The sequence below is a fragment of the Zingiber officinale genome, chromosome 3B (genome assembly GCF_018446385.1).
Source record: "Zingiber officinale cultivar Zhangliang chromosome 3B, Zo_v1.1, whole genome shotgun sequence".
NCBI lineage: Eukaryota > Viridiplantae > Streptophyta > Magnoliopsida > Zingiberales > Zingiberaceae > Zingiber > Zingiber officinale.
In genome coordinates, this window is record NC_055991.1 from 123,276,175 (window position 1) to 123,299,998 (window position 23,824).

The 23,824-nt window shown below is 35.0% G+C and overlaps 1 protein-coding gene across 1 annotated transcript; it reads right to left on the bottom strand.

The window, feature by feature from the left end:
• Window positions 1-361: 361 nt before the first annotated feature.
• Window positions 362-12,436, bottom strand: LOC121967549 (COP9 signalosome complex subunit 2). The gene is made up of 12 exons (XM_042517852.1): window positions 12,189-12,436; window positions 12,008-12,100; window positions 10,868-10,946; window positions 3,693-3,933; window positions 3,515-3,589; window positions 3,303-3,437; window positions 2,564-2,751; window positions 2,364-2,432; window positions 2,195-2,285; window positions 1,987-2,121; window positions 864-976; window positions 362-766 (listed from the first exon to the last, which is right to left on the bottom strand). The coding sequence occupies exons 1-12, from the start codon at window positions 12,196-12,198 to the stop codon at window positions 676-678; spliced, it is 1,320 nt and encodes a 439-aa protein (XP_042373786.1). The 5' UTR covers window positions 12,199-12,436; the 3' UTR covers window positions 362-675.
• Window positions 12,437-23,824: the final 11,388 nt, after the last annotated feature.

A 23,824-nucleotide genomic window follows, 5' to 3' on the forward strand; every position in this document is an offset into this window, starting at 1 on the left:
CATTTTAATAATTATTTACTAAGAGATATAAAATTAAAATAAGAAAAAAAACTGAAGGATTTTTTATTTAAATTTACAAATTACAGGGATAAAATAGGAATATAAAAAGGAAGTGTTTATTTTTCTTCAAGAGAATGCTAACAAAAAAGAGAACCACCTTTTTTTTCTTTTAAAATGACACACTCATTTGATAATGATAATGCTGGAAAGAAGGATGTTTTTAGATCTAAAATGGAACTCAAAAGGCTTGGGCGATAGACTAGTTGACGAAAACCTCGAGAAGCAAAACCCAATTCTATTCATCTTTTGCCAAAAGTAGCCAAAACTCCAACAATCTCTAATGATTAAATGACGACAAATCTGAGGCGAGACCCAAAGAAATTGCACCCCCCCGGCAAGGGAGTCATTGTTCCATACATGCGATCAACACCAAAGCAAACAAATGTGTTCCCTCCCAAATCAATATCCATGCAAAAAAAAAAAAAAACAGCGGGCAAACCGGTTTCTGGTGTAAATCATCATTTTCAATGAGCAAGTCCTGTATAGCACCCACATCATGTGGGCATTTTACCCATCCCAACAAAAAGGAGCCAAGGACAGCACACAGTTTTTAAGTATTGAGATGTAGGAGCTAATCCAAATGACTCCATTGCAAGTGGAAGTAGCTCTTCAGCCTCATGCTATCTTATTGGAAACAGTCTGGTATAGTGATCTAAGCTGAGTATTCCACTTGTCTATAGCAGTATATTTCTTCATCCCCTTCGAACTGTACAATAAACCATCAAATCAAGATCACGTATCATGCATGAGGAATCATTTTTATTTAATAGAGGCGAGGAAAATAAATGGATGAAAAATGAGACCTGTTGCTCCGCTCTAACAGCATGTTGACTTGATCAATGTGACCTTGGATACGGTTGTCCAAAATCAAGGAGACTAATAGCTGCTCTACGTCTTTCTCTGGCACATTGAGTTCCTGAAAATGGAACTGAGTTTACATACAATTCCAAATGAAACAAACAACAGCTAGGTCCAAACAATCACCAAAATGAGATAGACATAGTGATGATGCAAGGAGTCAAATAGTTTCAGTAATACCATCCTTAGATAATGTAGGTACGTGGTAGCAACAAAGGGATGAAAGTGGCAGGTCATGTATTCAAAACTTACAGCAGAATCTGCTTAAATCTTGCACAAAAAATCAACATGAATGCCATGAAAGATAGAAATTGCCAAGGGCACATCCAAACCTCTGAATCATATTTGATTAAAAGCACATTAGCAAATTTATAAATCACTTCAATAGTTAAACCCTTGATTCCAGAAACTCTAAAGACTTGGAAGGTTGGGTGAATGCACAGAATGAAAGAAAAGAAAAGGGGAAGGGGTGAGGGGGAATATTTGTATTTTGGAGTGATTGAAAAGTGGAAACACACTCTTTACAGAAGGGAAACAAGATGAATGAAACACCTGTATATCCTTATCTGATATACCTATCAATATTTACTTGACAATTCCTTGACTAAACAAATCTGTAATGTTTAATCTATCACTATTTACACAACCCTTGCCCTTTCCTCAAATATTAGACTGACTAATTCCAAGGAAAATTTCTATTGGTGTTCATATCATTTAACCAATGAAGTTGCAGCTCATTTCTTATACTTTTTAGTTTAATTAAGTGAGAAACAATTCACAAAAGTATGACACTAATTCTACTGAAATTAAGAATAGCAGAAATTTCTAAAGAGTTTTAGATTCAATTGTCATCCAACGTTGACGCTTGGAAAAAGTTCCATACCCTTCTGCCATTATCCTTTATGCTCACGGAATTATCCTTGTGCAATGTGAAAGGAAAAACTAAGCAGTGAGGAGAATAAGTGTCTTTTCTCACTCCAAAACAATAGTAATTCAACTGGAGTGAGGAAAATCTAGAACAGATAGCATATCTTTTCCAGAGCAATGATAACTATGGATATCAATAACCTTTGAAATGAATGGAATCCTGATTCGTGTGTACGGTTTTATGAGCTTAAGGAGAACTTGAGTTCTGATATTCTTCAAAAGATCTTCAATGTAATTTCTAATGAAAGGATCATCCATAATTGTTCTTCTGTTGTTCTGTAAGGATAGCTCAGCATCAGCTACAAGGTTTCCAAGTTAAATATTAACAGCATATACACAAAGTAATTACCTTTAAAATCTTTTCAAATTCTAATATCTCATTGCGCTGATATGCTGCTATAAGGTTAGTCATTGCCAAAATTTCAGGGTCATTTTTGTAACTGCATAAAGGTTCCAGGTGAGCTGAAGCAAGATCACGTGAATAAAATTAGCAATCACAAAGGTTCAGGTATTCTTACGGCTTTGCCTCTTGTCCATCAAAGGGATTCACTTCAGATTGCATCAGCATGTTTGCAAGAACCAAATACCTGTAATGCAATTTGAGACAAAACCATAATCTGCATTTCATCAACCTTGGAACCAAAATAGCTGTACGAGTGGACAAAACCATATTCTGCATTTCATAAAAAAAAATAAGAATAATAAGATATTTATATACTTGAGACATTGGATACGGCGCTGATTCCCAGCTTCATCATAATTCTTGAAGGCGTCAAAGAAATCAGTGGCTGCTTCTGCCCATTGCCTCTCAGCCATGTGCATTTTCCCACCACATTCGTGAATTATACCCATGATTCTTGGATGAGGTATTGCTGACTTGATGGTAAGAGCTTTTTGGTACAGTTGCTGTGACCAATACATGTAGCAGAAATAAATGCATTTTATTTCAGGCCCTTGAAATATACAAGAGAAAAGTTCAAGATCAAACAGTGATCATAAACTCAACACGTGAACACGTATACATGTAGCTACTTTTGTCATCATAACCAAGGGATAATAAGATCTTGTATGTTGAAAAAGAAAAAAAAAATCAATGATTAATAGCAGTCAGCAATTAAATATAAATTTACATGTAAGTTTAAATATTTAAATAAACTCATAAATCATAATAAATAGGATCACCGCACTCAAGCTGAAGAAACTATATTTGAATTAACCATCTATACTTCACCACTATCATATTGATTATGGAATTTGCAGTTTTGTGTCAGATGAAGCAATTTCTCTTCATAATCTGATCAAAGTTTTCTGACTATTAAACCTTCCAATAAAAGCATTAGACTTGTTATCTGATGCATTCCCTAGCCAAAGCTAAGTCAAGCATTTAACCACATCTTTGACATAAAATAGAGTAAAACGTGCAAGCAACAGAGCGATACTGCAAAAGAAGATCCCACCTTAAGTTTCTTGTTATTCTTGGTCTGAGTGTACATTTGAATCTCAATAGCATAGACCTCTAAAAGCTGTGTGCCTTTCTTTTGATCATCAGTACCATCTTCTCTTTGGCAAGATTTGTGGAGTTCTTTTAGGATCTGGATGCACCAATGCAACAGTTCAAAAATTTTAAAAGCATACAACTTTGAGGTACAATTACAATTCAGAGATCCACCTTATTCATTCTTCCATATTCTTGCATGTCAAACCAAATTGTGCAAAGTTTAAGATTTGTCTTGAACCAAAGTCTCTGTAGAAATTCATTAGAATTAGCTGGCAATACACCAGATCATTATGATAAGGAGTCACTCTTTTTAAGTACATGAAAGGACAATATTTTATTAGACAGTAACCTCATTCTTTGCCTCCTCAAGTGCCTTCAGAGTCATCTCATAGAACTCTTGCAGAAGACTGAAGTTCTGATTTGCAGAACCAGAAACAAAATCCATTATGCTGTTTATACATTTTTCACTATAATTTCGTGTAACAGCAGATTTGATGTATGTCAGCATCTCCCTGTAGGCTTCCATCATCTCCTTATATTTACCTAGTCTATAATAAAGTTTGACTGTTTGCTTTAGAGCTTTAAATCCCCTGTTTGAAAAGCAAAACAAATCAGTCCATATTTGCAATTTATTCTCAGACAATCATTGAACATCAGCCTAACACAAGATATCCAAAATCACATAATTTCCACATAGTAGTGAATAATTTGATTAAAGTTACTAGTGCTAACAGCTTACCTAATCTAGAAGCCAAGAAATGTTTGGGACACTTTTCAAGAACATTACCGGTCCAAAAAAAAATTACAAAGGGCGTGAAGGTGGTCATATTTGATTTATTTTTACCAAAAGAAACTTGATTGTAAACACACACAAGATTTAAAAAATGCCTCATAAAATGTCACATGTTAAGATTCACATATAAATACAGTACAACACCACTAGGTTACTCCAGCGAATAAATTAGGATGTAGAGAGATATACAATGACACCATTAGACTGGAATAGCATTGGGATTTTTTTTCTTTCAATTTCAGTATTTCACCAATGTAAAATTAAAGTATATATAGATAATTGACAGAATAAAGAAAAAAAAACAGGTTCCATTAATATCTCTAAGCTAAATCTGTTAATTGAACATAATTTGACGATGTAAATTTAGTATGAATTAGAGAAAAAGACAAATTAAAAAAAAAATAAATATAAAATACAAGGAAAAAGTTATAATGAAATTATTTAATATATGAGATAGTTATATATGTATCAAGTAGATAATATCATAATAATTAACTATGTTACTACAACAACAACCAAATTTTATCTCACTAAGTGGGGTCGGCTATATAGATTCTTCTACGCTATTAGATTCTATCCCCTATTATATTATCATTTATATTTAAATAAATTTTATCTTATTTTATTATTATTAACCAAGTCTTTTTTGGTCTTCCCCTTCCCCATTTGATATGAATATTTGTCATAGTTTCGTATCGTCTAACTGGAACATTTATTGATTATTTAAGTATATGTTCGTACCATCTTAAACGTGTCTCTCGGAGTTTTCTCTCAATAAGTCAACTCCAACTTTCTCTCTAATATTTTTATTTCTGATAATATCTATCCTTGTATGCCCGCATATCCATCTTAACATCCTCATCTTTGCAACTCTCATCTTCTGTTCATATGCTCGCGTCATAACCCAACATTCAGCTTTATATAACATAACAGGTCTAATTGTCGTTTTGTAAAACTTTCCTTTAAGTCTTAGAGGTACTTTATGATCACAAAGAATCCATGACCCTTTCTTCCATTTTGACTATCCCGCTTGTACGTTATATATGACATCTCTCTCAATCTCTCCATGCTTTTGTAAAAAATATCTTAAATACTTAAAACTCATCATTTTCTATCTTAACAATTGTCTCATTACGTCTAATATTGCTAAACTCAAATTCTATATATTCTATCTTTGCTCTACTAAAGACTAAAATCTTTCACTTCTAGCGTTTCTCGCCAAGATTCAAATTTAGCATTTACTCATTCATGTGTCTCGTCTACCAAAACAATATCATCTGCAAATAGGGCTGTAAATGAACCAAGCGTTCGTGAACAAGTTTGGTATTCGGCTTGGTAAGAACTTATTTATGTTCGTTCAATATACACAAGATTAATTAAATAAACAAGCTTGAACAACTCGTTAAACTAAACAAACAAGATTGAATACATATGTGTTCAGCTCGTTAACGTTCGTGAATTTCGTGAACAACTTTCATAAACAATGTTCACGAACCATATTCATTAATAAAACTCTTTTCAATATGCTAAATAAATAATAAAATAAAATAAAATAAATAAATAAGTTTAAATTATCAAGCTCAATAACTAATCAAACAACTAAAGTTTTCAAATAATCAAACAAGCTTGAATTGAGAGCTCGATAACATCTAAACAAACCAAGCTTGAACCATTCACTGATGACTCATTAGTTTAATTTACCTATAGTTTGCACACTTTGTACGTCTCTTTTTTTATATATAAGGGACTAAAGTACTTACCCTTCATTGATTAGACATTTTTTTTAAGTTTTCAATATTAGGTTGAATAACTTTGTGAACCATTCAATACTTGGTTTTCCAAGACACTTCCATACCTCTATCAGAATATCATCTGGTTCAACTACTTTTCCATTTTATATCCCATTTAAAGCTTGCATTACTTCTGAAGTTTGAATTCTATGATAAAAATTTAAATTTGTATATTCATTTGACCTACTTAAATTACCTAAATTAAGTTGGTCATCTAAACCTTCATTAGAAAGTTAATGAAAATACCTCTTCCATTGTTCATTTATTTCCTCATCATTTACTAGTACCTATTAAATTCATCTTTAATATATCTTATTTAGATAAGATCTCTTGTTTTCTCTTCTCCCTCTTTAGCTATTCTGTAAATGTCACTTTTGCCTTCTTTTGTATCTAATTTTCAATATAAGCATTCAAAAGTTTTATTCTTAACTTCATTCACTCTATCTTGACCTCTTTCTTGGGTACTGTATATTTTTTAAAATTTTCCTCTTTCTTAAAAGTATATAATTCCTTATCCTTCACTTTCTCTTATACTCTCTCATTCCACCACCAAGATTCTTTCCTTGATGCATGCCCCTTTGATTCATCGAGCTACTATTTTCAATTTCGATACCATCTTATCCCATGTTGTATTCGAGTCGTCGTATATTTCTCCTAATACCTATAATTCTATCCTGTCCTTAAAAATATTTTGTTTCCTATCTTTTAACTTCCACCATTTAATTTTAGGAGTCGTACATATTTTCCTTCTATTAATACTATGCTTGAAGCATATATTCAACCCTACTAACCTATGTTGAATAGTTAAATTTTCTTTAGGAATGACTTTGCAATATTTACAAATATTTTAATCATTCTTCCTAAATATGAGAAAGTCAATTTGCGATTTATTATTCCTACTTTTGAATGTGGTCAAGTGTTTTTCTCTTTCGCAAAATCCAATATAGTTTTCTCTTCATTTCTTGTTCCAAATCTACCCATCATATTCTTCATTTTTTACTCCTACAAGTTCATTTAGATCTCCTATTAAATCCATTTTGCTTAGAGGAATATGTTTGTCATAGCTCATAAAGATCGTCCCAAAACTAGATTTGATGTGTTCATCTAATTATATTTAAGGTGCATATATAGTAATTACATTAATAGTTTCTTTTACTTCTTGAGAGTTATAATCATATCCCCTTTTTTAACTACTCCTACTACGTCGTCCTTTAGCAAACTATCAACAACAATACCTACTCCATTTTTTATTTTACTCCTTGTATACCATAATTTAAAACCTGAATTATCTATATTTTTGTCTTCTCTCCTACTCATTTTATCTCTTGTACACACAAAATATTAATTTTTCTCCTAATCATCGTATCAACTACCTCCATTGCTTTACCCGTGAACGTTCCTATGTTCCATGTTCCAAATCTTAGACCATTAATTTTCCTACAATATTTGTTTTATCCAACTTATGGGTGAAACTCTTACATATTTAACACTACACCCAAGTTCTCATAGAGATGTGGTGGTCTTTGCCGATACGTTATAGTTAGACCTACAAACTCTTGCATATTTAGCACTACACCCAAGTTCTCATGGAGATGTGGTGGTCTTTGCCAATATGTTATAGTCAGACCTACAAACTCTTGCATATTTAGCACTACACCCAAGTTCTCATGGAGATGTAGCGGTCCTTGACATTACAATCAAACCATGCAACTTGTTCCTTCCAGGGAACATCCTAGCATTAGCACAATAATTTGATAGATCCATTTATTGAACATTTGCCTAAAAGTCTACGCTGGCCGACAATCTAACGCACAACCCTGGCCCTTTCTCAACCGGGCTTGGGACCGGCTATGACGGTGTTATCATAATAGTTAACTATGATATAATAAAATTGATTGAATCATAAATAATTATTTTAAATAATCAATAATATCATATGTAAAATATATAATATTAAACTATTAGGTATTAGTACAAAAGTTTCAAAAACCACATGCAAGTGGTATACAATTGACCCATGTATAGTGCACATATGATATGTAGTGGCATATGTGGATAATAAAAAATATTAAAAATTGTTATTTAAGTGTTTAAATTAGTACTTGCAAGGTCTAAGCTACTAAATAGGGCAACTTAGAGTTTCAAGCTAAGTTAGTTCACCTTAAATTGGTTTAATGAACCAAAGAAGATTTCTTAATTGTGCATGCTAACCCCATCTGTGGTCATATGCAATCACAGTTACCAAGTTTGGCAGTAGCTAACTGGTAGATGATATATGTCAAATGTCTTGCCTATTACTTCGTACCATTTAAAAGTATAAGTTGTACACCATAAAACCATTATTAATGTTAATATATATTTTATCCACTTTTTAATCTTTCCTCTTGCACAAAACACCTTTCCTTTTCCAACTTGCTGACAACAATACTAAGGAATTTCAATCGTCACAAAATACAGACAACAATGACACCACCATAGATGTTTCAGATTCACCCCACATAGCTCCTCTAGCCTCTTTGAATATCATCACCCATCTTCTGATCTATTTTTCTTTCTGTGTTCAGTTAATAGGCATCAGAATAAGGCCATGATTATCAAAATCGGTATTGATTTCTATATCTGAGGGTGAAAACATCCTAGTATTGGTAGTATCGGCTTGCTAGCACAGGTGATCAGAATCATTTGGAAAAAAAAAATCACAACAGGTGAAAAATCAAATAATTTGATATGACATGATATTCAATCATAATAGGTTATGTTCATGAAATAGCATAACAACACTATAAATGATGGTAGTATAATTAATTAGTTAGTGATGTCATATTATTGACACTAATAAAATGAGTGCAACAATGACTATAACCATCTCCCATAAACATTTGCTAGTATCCAAGCAATAATCAAGAAATAATTGGCTATATTGACTTATCAAATCAATTTACTTTGAAGAAAATTCAACCTAGCTCAACCTATCAATTTAATCTATTTTCTAGCAGAGTTAAATATATTTCTAGATATATATATTTTTTTATGAATCTCTAATTTCTTTAATCCTAACCATCGATCTATATGAGTTTTGTATATGGTAATTTTGATAATTATGAGCTGTACAAATCTGTTATATCAACTAATACTCAAAAAGTCATCCAATTTCAGAAGATTTATGTGGATCATTGACCAATTTCTACAACTATTCAGCAGATCCAATCTTATTTTTTTATTCTGGTTAAATCTAGCAAAGTTCCTTAAATTTTCAGACATGACAATTACAAAATCGGATCACCATTGGCCAAACCCATTAGGACTCAGATAATTTGGACGTGGGTCAGCCAATTTCAAAAATGTTGAGTAAAGCATAGTTGAAAGAAATACATCCAAACAAGAGATATCGTAGTTGTGAGCCACAATAAAGTGAAACATCTAAAACTGTGAACAGTTAAAGATAGTATCAACTAAGAAAAATCAAAACCAGAGTGAAATTAAGTTTCAACCTCATACCATGAACACTTGTAGATCAAAATACAACAAAATTTCTATTTTCTCTAGTGTCTTTAAAAATATAAATGCAGCATCGCCTAACCAGCACAGCATTCTTTCGTTGCTCTTTCTTGGACCAGCATAAGCAATCATCTGTTTCCTAAAGGTCTTTTGGAATTAGAGTAAAAATGGAAGAATGGTTCTCTTCCCAAATAAACACTAGTATTCTTTAGAAAGGGGATCTATGTTGTCAAACAAAAGGAAAATCTGAGCCCCCAAAAAACTTTTCTTTTTGCTAAATAGTTTCATTTAAATTTACTCTAGATAAGACCAACCAACCATATATAAGCAAAAAAACTTGTTCCGCCTACCGAGCAACACTCAAGAAGCTCCGATACCTAGTATGCAAATGGATGAGTCTTTTTGCAGTTCTTCTTTCATCATGATCGTCTTCTGTGAGCCTGAGTATCTTCAGCAAGAAGGGCAAAACTCTTCGCCCAAGCCATGAGGATCTTCCACCTTCGTCACAAGCATCTTCCACATGGACAAAACCCTTCCGAGTCATGAGCATCTTCCGCTAAGTGTCAAGCTTCTTTAGCAAGGATGCACCACTAGAGATGACTCCTCCAATCAAGGTGTCGTCATATAGATCTAGTACTACTATTCTTATTCCTCCCCCCCCCCCCTTCTTCAACTTGACTAACACAGTTTATCAGCATAACCAAAAATGGCACCAAAATTTTTTCATGGCAGTCAGGGATCAAAATCCCGACACAGAACAAGATTTTTAAACATCAAATCCAACATCTAGGTAACTCAGAGATGAAAACAACGTGCTAGTGAATTAGTTAAACAAAATTGCATCCAAATAAGAAAGAAATTAAATGGCCAAGAAAACACTCGAGAAAAATGAACCTCGTTAACTGAAATTGTACCTAAAGTAGAAGGCAATTGTACATCCAATCAAGTGTTCGAATAATAATCCTGAAGAACCTTTGGTAGTAAATTGACTGACTATGAAATTAGCTAAGGTACATGAGTAAATAGATACCCTTGCACATGGATTGTGTATATAGTAAACAACAACAAGTTGTCTTAATCATTTGTGGTATGTACACATTCTAAGTAACAAGAGTTACTTTAGCTAAGAATTAGCATATGTTGAACAAAAGTTATCTATTTCTCAAAAGTTATTTATACACAAGACATTTTAATTCTAAGTCATCCGTCATACCAAGATAAGATTACTTCCATTAAAAACCAATAGAAATATATATAGGCGTATTCAGAGGCTCATGAATTTCAAAGAGCATGGGTTATATATAAGCAACAATGGTACAGTTATTGCACCTTTTATCCTCAATAAACAAAGCAATGAAGGTTCAAACAATGCATGTACATCAGGTGCAAAATAAATAGCACTGCCAAGTCTCAAGGATTAATACAACAAACCCTGGTGATTACCATTCAGCTTTCTCAGGTTCCATACGCACTACTTCCGCAAAACCAGTAAGTGCTTCTTTAGGATCAGTTTCCACTAGACCTGTAAAATAAATGCTACATGTAAAGTCTATTCCAGCAAAGTGCCCATATCAAACACACAAAATTGCAGTGGAATTGTACAGGGACTGCACGTGAAGAAGTAGATAAAAAAATAACATGGAGAGATCATTAAAGAAAATAAAAATTACTTCTCAAGTAGCCGACTCCTCGAGTTGAATTTTTGTAAATGATAAGTGGCAAGCTAAGTGAAACCAAGTAGAATAGTAGACCAAAAGAAAAGGTTGAGGGAAGGGTATATGCCTCAACCATTTGACTCTAGAATAAAAAACTTGTGAATGTCAAAGGATACTAAACTGTGAATCCTAGAAGCTGTCATTGATGTTAACAAGCCAACCATTCATGAATCCAAACCAAGAAAAGTTTTTCACACAATAAATGCAGACAACAATTGCATGAAATAGGGACTGATAATGTGACACCAACAATATAAATAAAAATAAATATATCTAAGTCATGTAAAATTGTATATCAAACCCACAAGAGAGAATCTATTACTTAAAGTAGCAGGATCTTTTCATTACATAAATAGGTTTAACCAACTCTATCATCCATATGCATTATGCAGCACAAAGCCAACATGAATAGCCAGTTAACATCAAATAATATTGAAATTCTCCTTTTATAATAAAAAAAGGCCAATCCACACTATTTTTTCTTCATCTATCAAGGCAATCATTAATGCAGCTTCTCATGACAGTTTTTAACTAGCAAGCATTCTATAAGATATATTTGTTCTGGGTAGAGAAGAAGGCTGACAAAACTCGGATTGATTAGAACAATCACTAAATGAAATTTCCAATTCACTGAAATTACCCAAGTTTACCTAGGAGCACATCACAAAATGACTCAAAATGATCAGATCAACCGACCATATCATTCTCTGGGCTAGTAGAATCTAACACCATATCACCACTAGAAATTCATTCTAAGTAGCTTTTATTATATTTATCGATTGATTTGTCAGACTATACGCTTTTTAATTATCGTGACCATAGAATACATATTGGCATCTACCTTGGCGATTAAAAGAATGAGAATTACCTTTGGAATTGTAGTACTGATTCTCAATATCAACATCCTGCTCCTCAGGCTCGTCATCAGAGTACTCGAATCCATAATCTTCCATATCCGCATCTAAAAGAATCAACCGGTGTAGCTTTATGTTTCAAAGTACATAGAACTACAATAAATCGCAGAGGCGTCAATCCACAGGATCGCTCACCGGAACCCATTGCTTCCGACCAACAATCGACCGCAAACACTGATTACTCCGCGCGGCTTCGGATTTAGCGAAGGGACGAAAACCTGAGGCGAAACGTGTAAGAACGAGCGAATACTCTTACCGATGTGAAGCTTCGAATGACTTCCAAACCCTATTGTGGAACCAGCGTTTTCTAATTTGCGCTGGGCAGATGAGTAGCGGTGACCCTTTGGACTACTTAAAATGGACTGGGCTCGATCGCATCTAAGCTCCTGCTTCTTGTATAAACCAGGTTCAAATTGAAAATCGAATTTGAATTTTTCGCCAAGTCCGATCAATCTAAATTGTTAGGTGATTTTTCAACACGCACCCTAAAATTTTGTTAATATAAAAATGCTCTCTAAAGTTCCTATTTTTTCATGTTACATCGGTTTCCTATTTTAATTTAAACTTGTGTAATATTTACTAGTATAATAATCAATATAATGCAAGGGGGTGAGTAAAAATTTAATTAAATCTGATAAATCGATTGAATTTTAAAATTAGTTTAATTTATTTAAAAATTTGGTTTTTTAAAATAAAATCAATTAATTCGATTCAATTTTGATTTTAAAATTTCTTATTTAGTTAGACTGAAGCGACCGAATTAACTAAATATTTTGATCAAATTAAAAGTTTAGATCCTGTGTTTTTAAAACTAAAATTGAATTTTATTTTTAAAAAATGATTAACTCAGTTAATTCAATTTATAATTAAATTAATTGATATTTTATTGGTTGAATTTGTTCAATTTTTTTTTAAATTCATTCTATTCGATTGTTTAAAAAAATCCATTAAGTTTTAACCTAATACTTACCCATACTCTCACCCATAATGAAAGGAGAGTATTATTCTAGTGTTAAATATATATTTTTTATTAAATTTCAGTGATAAAATAGTTTATTGGGTTATGTTTAGATAATTAAAAAAAAATTAGTATCCAATATTTTTTTTAATTCATGTATCCCGGTCTTCAGTCCAAATAATGTTAGAAATGGATGGGCTTCTCCTAATTCATTCATCAATTAAATTTAAAAGTACAAATGGATCCTCACATGATAGTCCAATCCAAATTGGTTCATCAAGTAAATTTAAAAATATAAATGGATCCTCACATGATAGTTCAATTCAATTTCTCTAGTAATTAGAACACCGTAAACATATAATATACCCTGCTATAGCATTAAACTCTCATTGTATGTATTAACATCCGGCTTCTTACGTAATTACGTCACACCAGGGGAACTAGCAATATATAATCATTATCTTATTCCATATGTTGTTTCAGATAAGCCACCATCCTTCTCTGTCTCCTACGTGCTAATATTATCGGATATCAAATATTTATCTTTATATTCATATCTATTTTAAAATTAAATATCTTTTATATTAATAATTTTATTTTTCATCCGACTATTATTATACAACAAAAATATATTAAAATTAATATCATATTAAAAAATATTTATAATTACAAAATAGATTAAATATCTATATAATATATTTTGACATCAACAAAAATAATTAATGGGTTATGAGAAGGAAAAAAAATCTTATATCCATTGACTATTTTTATTGATTTTAGAAGTGGATTATATATTTTTGCTAATTAGAAGTAGATTATATAGATATTTAATTTATTTTTAAATTATATATATATATATATATATATATATATATATATATATATATATATATATAATTTAAAAATAAATTAAATATATATATATATATTTAGTATATTGAAAGTCTCTCCGTAACTTTCTTCATTCAGATCGAATATCAAATATTCTATTAGTGATCCTGTCCGAACATTGAGTCGACGGACGCTAGGGACGTGGCGCTCTTCTCTATCTCCAATCAGCTACATTAATCTCCGGCGAACCTGCAAGGAAGTCGGGCTGGGAAGGGGTTTCCGGCGACGACCCTCCAACGCTCAAGTCAGGCAAGAGGAAAATATGAAGTGACTTCTAATATCAGAGATCGCGTACCTCCGGCGAAGTATGAGGACTCTTATATAGAGCTGTGAGGAGACTTATGTACACATACCGAGGCATATACGTGTCCTCTTACCATACCTCAGTATGGGCTTGTTAGAGGAGCTTGTCTGACACCATACTGCTATAGTCCGAGCACCTATCTGATGGGACGGCAGAACCTTCTGTCGTAAGATTCTGCGTATGGCTTGGTTGTCGAACATGCTCATTGTCAGAAGATGTTCATCGATGTCCCCTTGTCCTTTTGTCCCTTCTCTCCCTGCGGCGAGCATCCAACCGCTCGGCAATCCCATCACGTCCGACCGGACTCAAGTACTGGTACGCTCGGGAGATTCCCAGTCGTGTGCTCGGCTGAGACTATTCACGGCATTGCTGCCTTATGCCTCGGCCGAGTGGGCCACCCGCTCGGCCCGGCGACCTTGTTCACCATGAGCGTCGAAAACGTTAACCCGACTCCCCGCCGGGTTGTCTTTGATTCTATTCTGACCCGTTTGGCCGGTTGACCCGACCCTTACCCGCTCGGCCGGAGCTCATCTTGCCCTTAGACTTTTGACCTCTACATGTCATTGACTTTCCTCAAAGGGGATCCCCGTCCTTACTGCTGAATTAATTAGGTTCGGAAGAAATTGACATCTCTAGCTGAAAGTAATTTGTAATATTAGGTCCCTGGTTACCATACAGTAGCAGTAGGTCCATATAATTTGATTTTTTACTATGACAAATTGCATGTCATTGTTATCTAGTGTCATGACAAACTTAGAATGTTAAATTATTGGACAGCTTGTTACGAATATTTTTAAATTTATTTTAATGGTCGAGAAATTCATATATAGACTTAGGCTTGACCGATTATCCATAAGATTAGTTGGTCAAAGAATTAGATAATTACTGAATAAATAAAAAAAAGTTTGCAATATTTAACATTCGGGTACCACAAACATATCAAACTAATTTTTGTCTAAGTCAATTTGCTTCGCACTATTGAGTTTAAGAGTCCCATTACTAAGATCAACGATACAAGAGGAAAGAAAGATTCAGATACACATAAATGAGTTATTTAATTTTTAGAATCTCACTAAGCAGTTTGTGTAGCATCTAAACTTAGTTGAATTTATCATATTGTTGAGTTAAAAATACATGTGTATCAGTGTATGTGCGGCAAAAAGTGATAATGGCCACCTCGTCACTCCATAGTCTATTCCAAAATGGCAAAATATTTGGGAGAGTGGTAAATTATAATACCAAAGTGGGAGAAATTTATTTTCTAAGAGAATGAATTTAGGGGATTCGAACTGCAGAAAATTCTACCATCCGAATCCGAGTATAAACTCGGCTATGCCTGAGTTCGACGAGCAAATTTTGTCAAATTATCCAAGAACAGAAAGAAAGAACACAATTAATACAAAAATGGACGGCATTATTCACTGAAGTCGTCGTCGCAGTATCTGTTCAGAAAATAGCTGTTTTCCTGGCGAAGCAGCTTCATGGGGTGCTCAAATCAACGAGCATCTCCAGTTAAGTCTCATGCATTCCATCAGAACGTTGCCGATCGTGTCCGCCAGAGCTTGTATTTGAACTCTGGTTGCCCGACAACCACCGCTGATGCCAATTCCTGCAGTTTTTGTTGTTGTTTGTTTGTTTGTTTCACCTTCATATTTCGTCGATCATTTCAAGGCAGATAGAAACTCAAGAGGACGGAGTTAAACTTGCCTTCTGCTTCTTCAACCTCCCGTTCTCTGCTTCCAGCAGGGAGATATTTTTCTCCAGCTCGTTCGCGTGGGCCTTCGAAGAGTTAGAATTAGCATCCAACAACAGTTACTGAGCTGCCCACCTGCTTCCTAGCTCGGGAGAGCGCCGCTGATTCCCGATTCTTCATCATTCTCTTTTTCCTGCCATCCGTAATCTTGTCTGATCCAACCTCACCAGCCTCCCTCTTCCGCCCTGGCGACAGTGGACGGGCCGCCGTTCGACGGTCGCTACCGAAGGTCGCACCATTGAAGGAAATCGCATAGCTGCAACAAGTTGGCGTGTAGCCGCGAGGGCCGAAAGCCAATGGCGTTCAATTTGGTCGACTCTCTGCCTGATTTTAGGGTATTAGATAAATTTAAATTACATTAAATTAAATTTATTTATCTATCAATATGATTTGAGTAGATAATTTCATACTGTCAGTATAAACTAGTTACTATTCAGTGCCGAACGCAGACTACACAATAGCCGAACAGCAAAGCGGTCTGAGAGGCTGAGCGAGCAAGAGGACGAGCGAATAGACCGAGCGAGCGGCCGGACGAGTGAGCGTACACCCGAGCGAACGAAGTGGCTGAGCGAGTGAGCGTACACCTGAGCGAACGAAGTGGCCGAGCGCAGAGCATACACTTGAGCGAACGAAGTGGCCGAGTGAATGAGCGTACACCCAAGCGAACGAAGTTGCCGAGCGAATGAAGAGCCCGAGCGAGTGAGCGGCCGAGCGAATGAAGAGTCCGAACGGGTGAGTGACCGGATGGGCGTGTGGACGAAGAGGCCGACCGGACGAAGAGTCTGAGAGAGTGAGCAGCCGGACGGGCATGCATCCGAGCGAATGAGCGGCTGAGCGAGCGTGCGACCGGACAAACGAGCATTTGGCTGGCCAGGCAGAAAATTGAGTGGCCGGAAGGACCGAGGCCTGTGATGGTCGTAGTTTCCTTGAAACAAATTCGACCACCTCCGGCTGTGCTTCGAGGTTTACTCGGGTCATTTGTTTCCCAGGATACAACGGTTAACCGCGATTCCAACCAATTAAGTACTGGTGGTCACACTCGAACTAAGTGGTACTTGACTGTCATCACAAGCACTATGCCGAGTAAGAGTTGCATGACAGAGGAAGAGAGGAACAAAGGTGGAGAGCCACTACAAGAAAATTGGAATTCTACAACACTTAAAAGACAACGTTTTTTAAAAAAAAACGTTGTCTTTTTTTTTAACAACGCTTTTAGTGAAAACCGTTATCTATTTCATTATTTTCTTATTAATAGACAACGCTTTTGTTAAAATCGTTGTCTATTAGTAATTTTTATGGGTAAAAAATAATGTGTTTTTAAAAAGTGTTGTTTATTGTCAAGTCTTCATCTAAATCTAGATTAATATAAACCGTTGGATCAAGTAAGGAGCAGAAAACCATAGTTTCACTCGCCCACCCTCCTGAACCCTTCTCCCAACTCCTCCTCTCACACGCCTAGTTCTCGTCTAAATCTCACGCCGGCCTTCTCCATCCAACTCCTCCTCTCAAACGGCAGATCCCGTGTTGAGGCGATCGACCACGACAGATCGATCCCACCGCACCTACCTCTTCCCCTCCCTCTCCTCCCTCCCCTCCCGCCTCCGGGCTCTTCTTCCGCGCTCAGTCTCTGATCGATTCTTTTTCGTAGGGATTTCGCAGTTGGCGGGATTTTAGGGTATAACATTATTTTTCTGTGGTGTTGTTTGTTCCAGCTCTTAGATTTCCGGTAGAATGCGGAGGATCGAATTGTTCTGTTGCTTTGGCTCTTTTGATTTTCTGGTTTATTGTTTCTTTGTCTGATTTCGACTTGAGGGGAGCGCTCTCCGGATGATTCTGTAAGGCGCATTACCCGAGGGTTTCTTTGTTTTTATAAATAATCTGAAAGTTTCCTTCTTGGAGACAAAACTATTTATAAACGAGGTGGAGATGATTCCATCGCGAAATGAAATTTTGTTCACAATTCCATTCATTTGGATCAATCTTTTTTTGATGTTCTTTTCTATCCTTTATTGCCCCTTTAATAATGAAAAGCTGAGACTTGTATAAATTGTCTCTTAAGTAGGATATTTGTTTTAGTTTAGGATTGTCTTCCATCGTAATTTGATTTCGCCTGTCATTTCACTGTTCTACAATCATTATTTGAATTGTCTTTCAGACGATATTATTCAAGAACAATGCAAAATTTGTTCCTTGTGGTATTAGTTTGGAATTCACAATAGAGAAGTACTCTTGTGCTTCTTATGCTAGGAAATAAATTGTGCAATCCTCTTCAAAAATTATTTGTTCATCACTCCTGTTTATTCTGGAAAGTGTTTTCTCGAGATTTTGATTCTTATATGCAAACCCTTCAACCACGGTTCTATTGATTGTTATTTGATCATTTGCTTGATCATAGTATATCAGTCAAGAATTGTGCTATTGTTGATAAATTTTGTAAGTTATATTCTCTTATTTCCTAGCTCGCTACAGAATAATGTGATGGTTGTTTTTATTTTTGTTATATGCTGTTATTTGTTGTTTTCTTTTGTTGTTGATATTCTAAAATATTTGCAGTTAATATCTGTTGTTATTTTTTATTTTTGTTTTTTGTTATCTACTTTTCCTTTGTTATCTGTTGTTTTTAAACTTGTGTTTGTGTTAATATTTTGTATATTATTTACAACTATTTTGAAGGTGTTAGCTCATTGTTGGTTATTTAGTTGTTACAAGAATAGATAAAGAATGGATGTCAAAGGATAGACTATCACATGAATATGAGTTTGGAGTAGAGTCTTTCTTGTAATTTGCAATGACAAACGCTAATGATCGTAACGCAATACCTTGCCCATGTGCAAAATGTGGTAATTTAAAGAAGAGAAATGTACAAACTATCAGAGCACATATGTATTGTAATGGTATAGATTTGACATATCATACATGGATATGACACGGTGAAAGAGCTATGATAGGGAACTCAAAGAATGATAGTGATCAAGTAGGGCCAGATGAACAAAATTATGTTGCTGAGGACCCAATAGATATGGTAGATGCTGCATTTGATAGTTATGCCGAGAATCCAACCCAATTCAATAAGCTACTTGAAAATGACGAGAAACCTTTATATCCTGGATGCACTAAATTTACAAGGTTATCTGCAGTTATGAAATTATTCAACTTGAAGGCAAAATATAGTTGGAGTGATAAAAGTTTCACTGACCTACTTAGTTTGTTAGGAGAAATCCTTCTAGATGACAATGAATTGCCTTTATCTTCTTATGATGCAAAGAAAAGCTTATGTGCATTAGGAATGGATTACGTGAAAATTCATGCTTGCCCTAATGATTGTATCTTATATCGGAAGGAGTATGAGGATTTTATCAATTGCCCTACTTGTGGGATGTCAAGGTGGAAGTTGGGCTAAAAAAATATGATAAAGGAAGGAGTTCCTACAAAGGTTCTATGGTACTCCCCCCCTATTCCAAGATTTCAAAGAATGTTTCGAAATAAAGAGATATCCAAGGAGTTGACTTGGCATGCTGATAAAAGACTTTATGATGAATACTTACGTCATCCAGCTGATGCACCATCTTGGAAAATAATTGATCACAAGTGGCCAGATTTTGCTACTGAGGTAAGAAATCTTAGATTGGTCATATCAGCTGATGGGATGAATCCCTATGGTTCGATGAGTTCTGCATATAGTTGTTGGCCAGTTTTAATGATCACTTATAATCTTCCTCCATGGTTGTGTATGAAGAGAAAATTTATGATGCTCACATTGTTGATATCTGGTCCCAAACAACCGGGAAATGATATTGATGTTTACTTAGCACCTCTAATTGATGACTTAAAATACTTATGGGATATAGGCATTGAAACATATGATGCATATCGACAAGAAACTTTCTCGCTTAGAGCTGTCTTACTATGGACTATTAATAACTTCCCTGCATATGAGAATATGTCAGGATGTATTGTAAAAGGATATCATGCATGTCCTATTTGTGGTGAAGAAACCTATTCACAAAGGTTGAAGCATAGTAGGAAAATGTTATATACATGCCATAGAAGGTTTCTACCTGCAACTCATCCTTATCGAAGGCAAAGGAAGACATTTAATGGAATCCAAGAATTTACCCCTGCACCAAAACCATTGAGTGGCGACGAAGTTTTTGAAAGAGTTGAAAAAATTAATTGTCATTGGGGAAAAATCAGTGGGAATATTTAGTCGAAGAAGAATGATGTAAAATCATGCTGGAAAAAGAAATCAATATTCTTTGAACTTCAGTATTGGAAACATCTACACGTTCGACATGCTCTTGATGTGATGCATATTAAAAAGAATGTCTGTGAAAGTCTCATCGGTACGTTACTTGATATTCCAAGAAAAATAAAGGATGGAGTAGCATTAAGATTAGACCTTTTGGAAATGAATGTGATGATAGATTTGACACCAAGGATGGGGGAGAAGAGAACATTTTTGCCAGCAGCCTCTTATACACTTAGTAAGGATGAGAAAAGAAAGATTTTGAATTCTTTATTTGGAATACAACTTCCGACATGTTACTCATCTAATTTTAAAAATCGTGTGTCGATGAAAGATTTGAAACTTATTGGCCTTAAGTCACATGACTATCATACTTTAATACAACAATTGCTTCCAGTAGCGCTACTATTTCTTTTCTGTGTGCATAACCTTTTGCATGTAGTCGCAATCTCCTTATATAGGAGCTCAGACCAATGACTAACGTTAATGGTCATTTAATAATCATTATTCACCGAGCTGTGAAATGTCAACGTTTCGCTCAGCTACATTAATCTCTAATTAATACATCCGTTACACCCTTAAATAAGCAGCAAAAATGTTTATGTGGTAAAATATTGATTGTTCCACTTGAATAAATTTTAACCCAACCAGTCTGGCATTTGGCGCGCGCAAGTCATGCTCGCACATGAGTCAACTTGGTTCAGTGTAATTCGGGTCCACCCCCTACGTACCTACGTGTGTGAGAGAGTTTCTCCTCATGCATTTATTCACATCATCAATGCATGTGAATCAATATAAACCAACCAATATGTCTTGAAACTCCCAATGTGGGACTAAAGTCTCATTCATGATGGATCCTCTTCCCTCTTCCACCTCTTCTCCATTCACATACATACAACTATCTCCCACATGAATGGAGATAGGGTATGTGATAGCATTCAACAGTTGAGTCCGGTATAAAACAGGTAGGTTGCATCCTTTAAACCTTTCCTTGTGAAGATCTATTTGCTTACTAGCTGACAATAAACACGATATCCTTGAACTATTTTTCCTTCTGTGCAAGTATTGACATATCTCACCCAAGACTCTCTTTGATACAACTCAGTTTTTATGAGTGTGTTCGTTCTTGGCTATGAACACGATGTCCTTGAACTTCGTTGTCAAATGTCTGGTCAATCCTTTGATCCACTTGGACTTTTCTAGCCATGTCAAGTGCCCCGTCAACCTTGACCCACTTGGACTTACAATCTCGTGCCAAGTGTCTGGTCCTCCATGACCCACTTGGACTTCCAAACACCAGGTGTCTGATTAAACTAGACCCACCTAGATTTCCAGATGCCTAACTCCACTCACCAAAACTTTCACCTGACTCCACTCACTAGGACTTTTCATCTGCCTAACTTCACTCACAGGACATTCCAACTACTTAGCTTCACTCACTAGGACTTTCCATCTGTCTGACTTCACTCATCAGGACTTTCCACATCAAGTGTCCGGTCAACACTGACCCACTTGGATTTTCATCATTTGCCAAACTCCCCGTTGGACTTCTCCTTACCTAACTTCTAGTTAGGCCTTCCCAGTCGAGTATCCGGTCAACTTTGACCTGCTTGACTTTTCTTCACACTAAACTGGTCAAACATTGATCAGAGGAGAATTACTCCAACAATCTCCTCAAATGGACGATTGCACCTACAATCTCCATACAATGTCAAACATCAAGACTTAAGCTTGAGTCAATTTAAGCTTAGTCAACCTGGTCAACCTTGACCTAGGAAAATTTCACTAGCAATAGAGACCTAGAATCAATTATGAAGAAAAAAAACTGGATATGTGACTTATAGATCTAATCACTACATATCTACCTGATTCACTCGATAGTGATATATACATGAAAATCCTTGAAGGATTCAAACCACCAGAAGCAAATGATGTAACCCTCAAGACCATGTTCTCAATAAAGTTGCAAAAATTATTATAGAGATTAAAGCAATCAGGGTGGATGTGATACAATCGTCTAAGTGAATACTTATTACAAGAATGTTATACAAATAATGTTATTTGTCTGTGTATTTTTACAAAAGAGACGAAAGAAGGTTTTGTAATTGTGGTAGTATATGTTGATGATTTAAATCTTATAGGAACTCCCAAAGAGCCCAACAAGATTGCCAATTATTTTAAAAGTGAATTTGAGATGAAAAGCTTAGGAAAGACAAAATTTTATATTGGATTGCAAATTGTGGCAAAAGATGATTTGCTCGCCCCTAGCGCCCCGCCAACCGGTCCCTAGGCCAACATGAAAGAGGTAAATCATAGGTAGCTACTAGCCATTAGTGCAGGTGGCCAAGGCATGCTCGGACGCGCTGAATTTCGACCCCAAGACCTCATGTGGCAACACCCCATGTCTCAACCATCGCACCATCCCGTGGGGACGTATTGGATTGCAAATTGAACATATACACAAAGAGGTTATTAAATGCTTCTATATGGATAAAGCACATTCATTGCCTTTACCAATAGTTGTTCGATCACTTGATACTAAGCTAGTTCCTTTTCGTCCACTCGAAGATAGAGAAAACATTCTTGGTCTAGAAGTACCATATCTTAGTACAATTAGTGCATTATCATACCTCGCCAATTGCACTCGCCTAAATATTGCATAACCTTCTAGCAAGATATAACTCTTTTCTAACCTAGAGACATTGGAATGATATAAAAATACATATTTCATTACCTTCATGGTACAACAGACATGAGATTATTTTATTCGATAAGAATAAATTCGTATTTAATAGAATATGTAGCTGTAGGTTATTTTTCAGATCTATATAAAGTTATATCCTAAACAGGTTATGTGTTTACATGAGAGGACACTGTTATATCATGGGAGTCAACAAAACAAACTTTAACATTAACATCGTCAAATCACTTTGAAATTATTGCAATGCACGAAGTAAGTCAAAAATATATATAGTTGAGATCCATGACGCTACATGTTGAAGAATCATACGAACTAACAATAACTAAAGATAGTCCGACGATTATATTTAAAGATAAGCTACTTGCATTGCACAACTAAAGGGAGGTTGTATTAAAGGGGATAGAATAAAGCATATTTCACAAAAAATCTTCTACACACATAAACTTTAGAAGAAAGATGATATTGATGTCAACAAATTTGTTTTAGCGACAATGTAGCTGATTTATTTATAAAAGTAGTGCTGACGTTGATATTCAAGAAATTGATGTACAAGATAGGGATGCACAATTAAAAGATTTTCAGTGATTGAAATTAGGGGGAGCATCTACTACTATATTATTTATTCGTCGTTTAGGTTTTTTTTTTCTATTGAGTTTTACTGGTAAGGTTTTAATAAGGGAGTATTGGATTTTCTATTAATCATCTAAGGGGAGTCTTATAATAGATGATTGATTTTTATTTTATTATTAATTGATATATTATTGTATGTTTCTATTTATGTACCACTCCATCATCTTATAAATAGGTATGTTTGATAGAAATAAAATACAAGATAATTTTTTTTCTACTATTGAATTATAACACATATGTCATTTTTCCTTAAATATAATTCTATTTGGACATTTTGGCACAGATAAT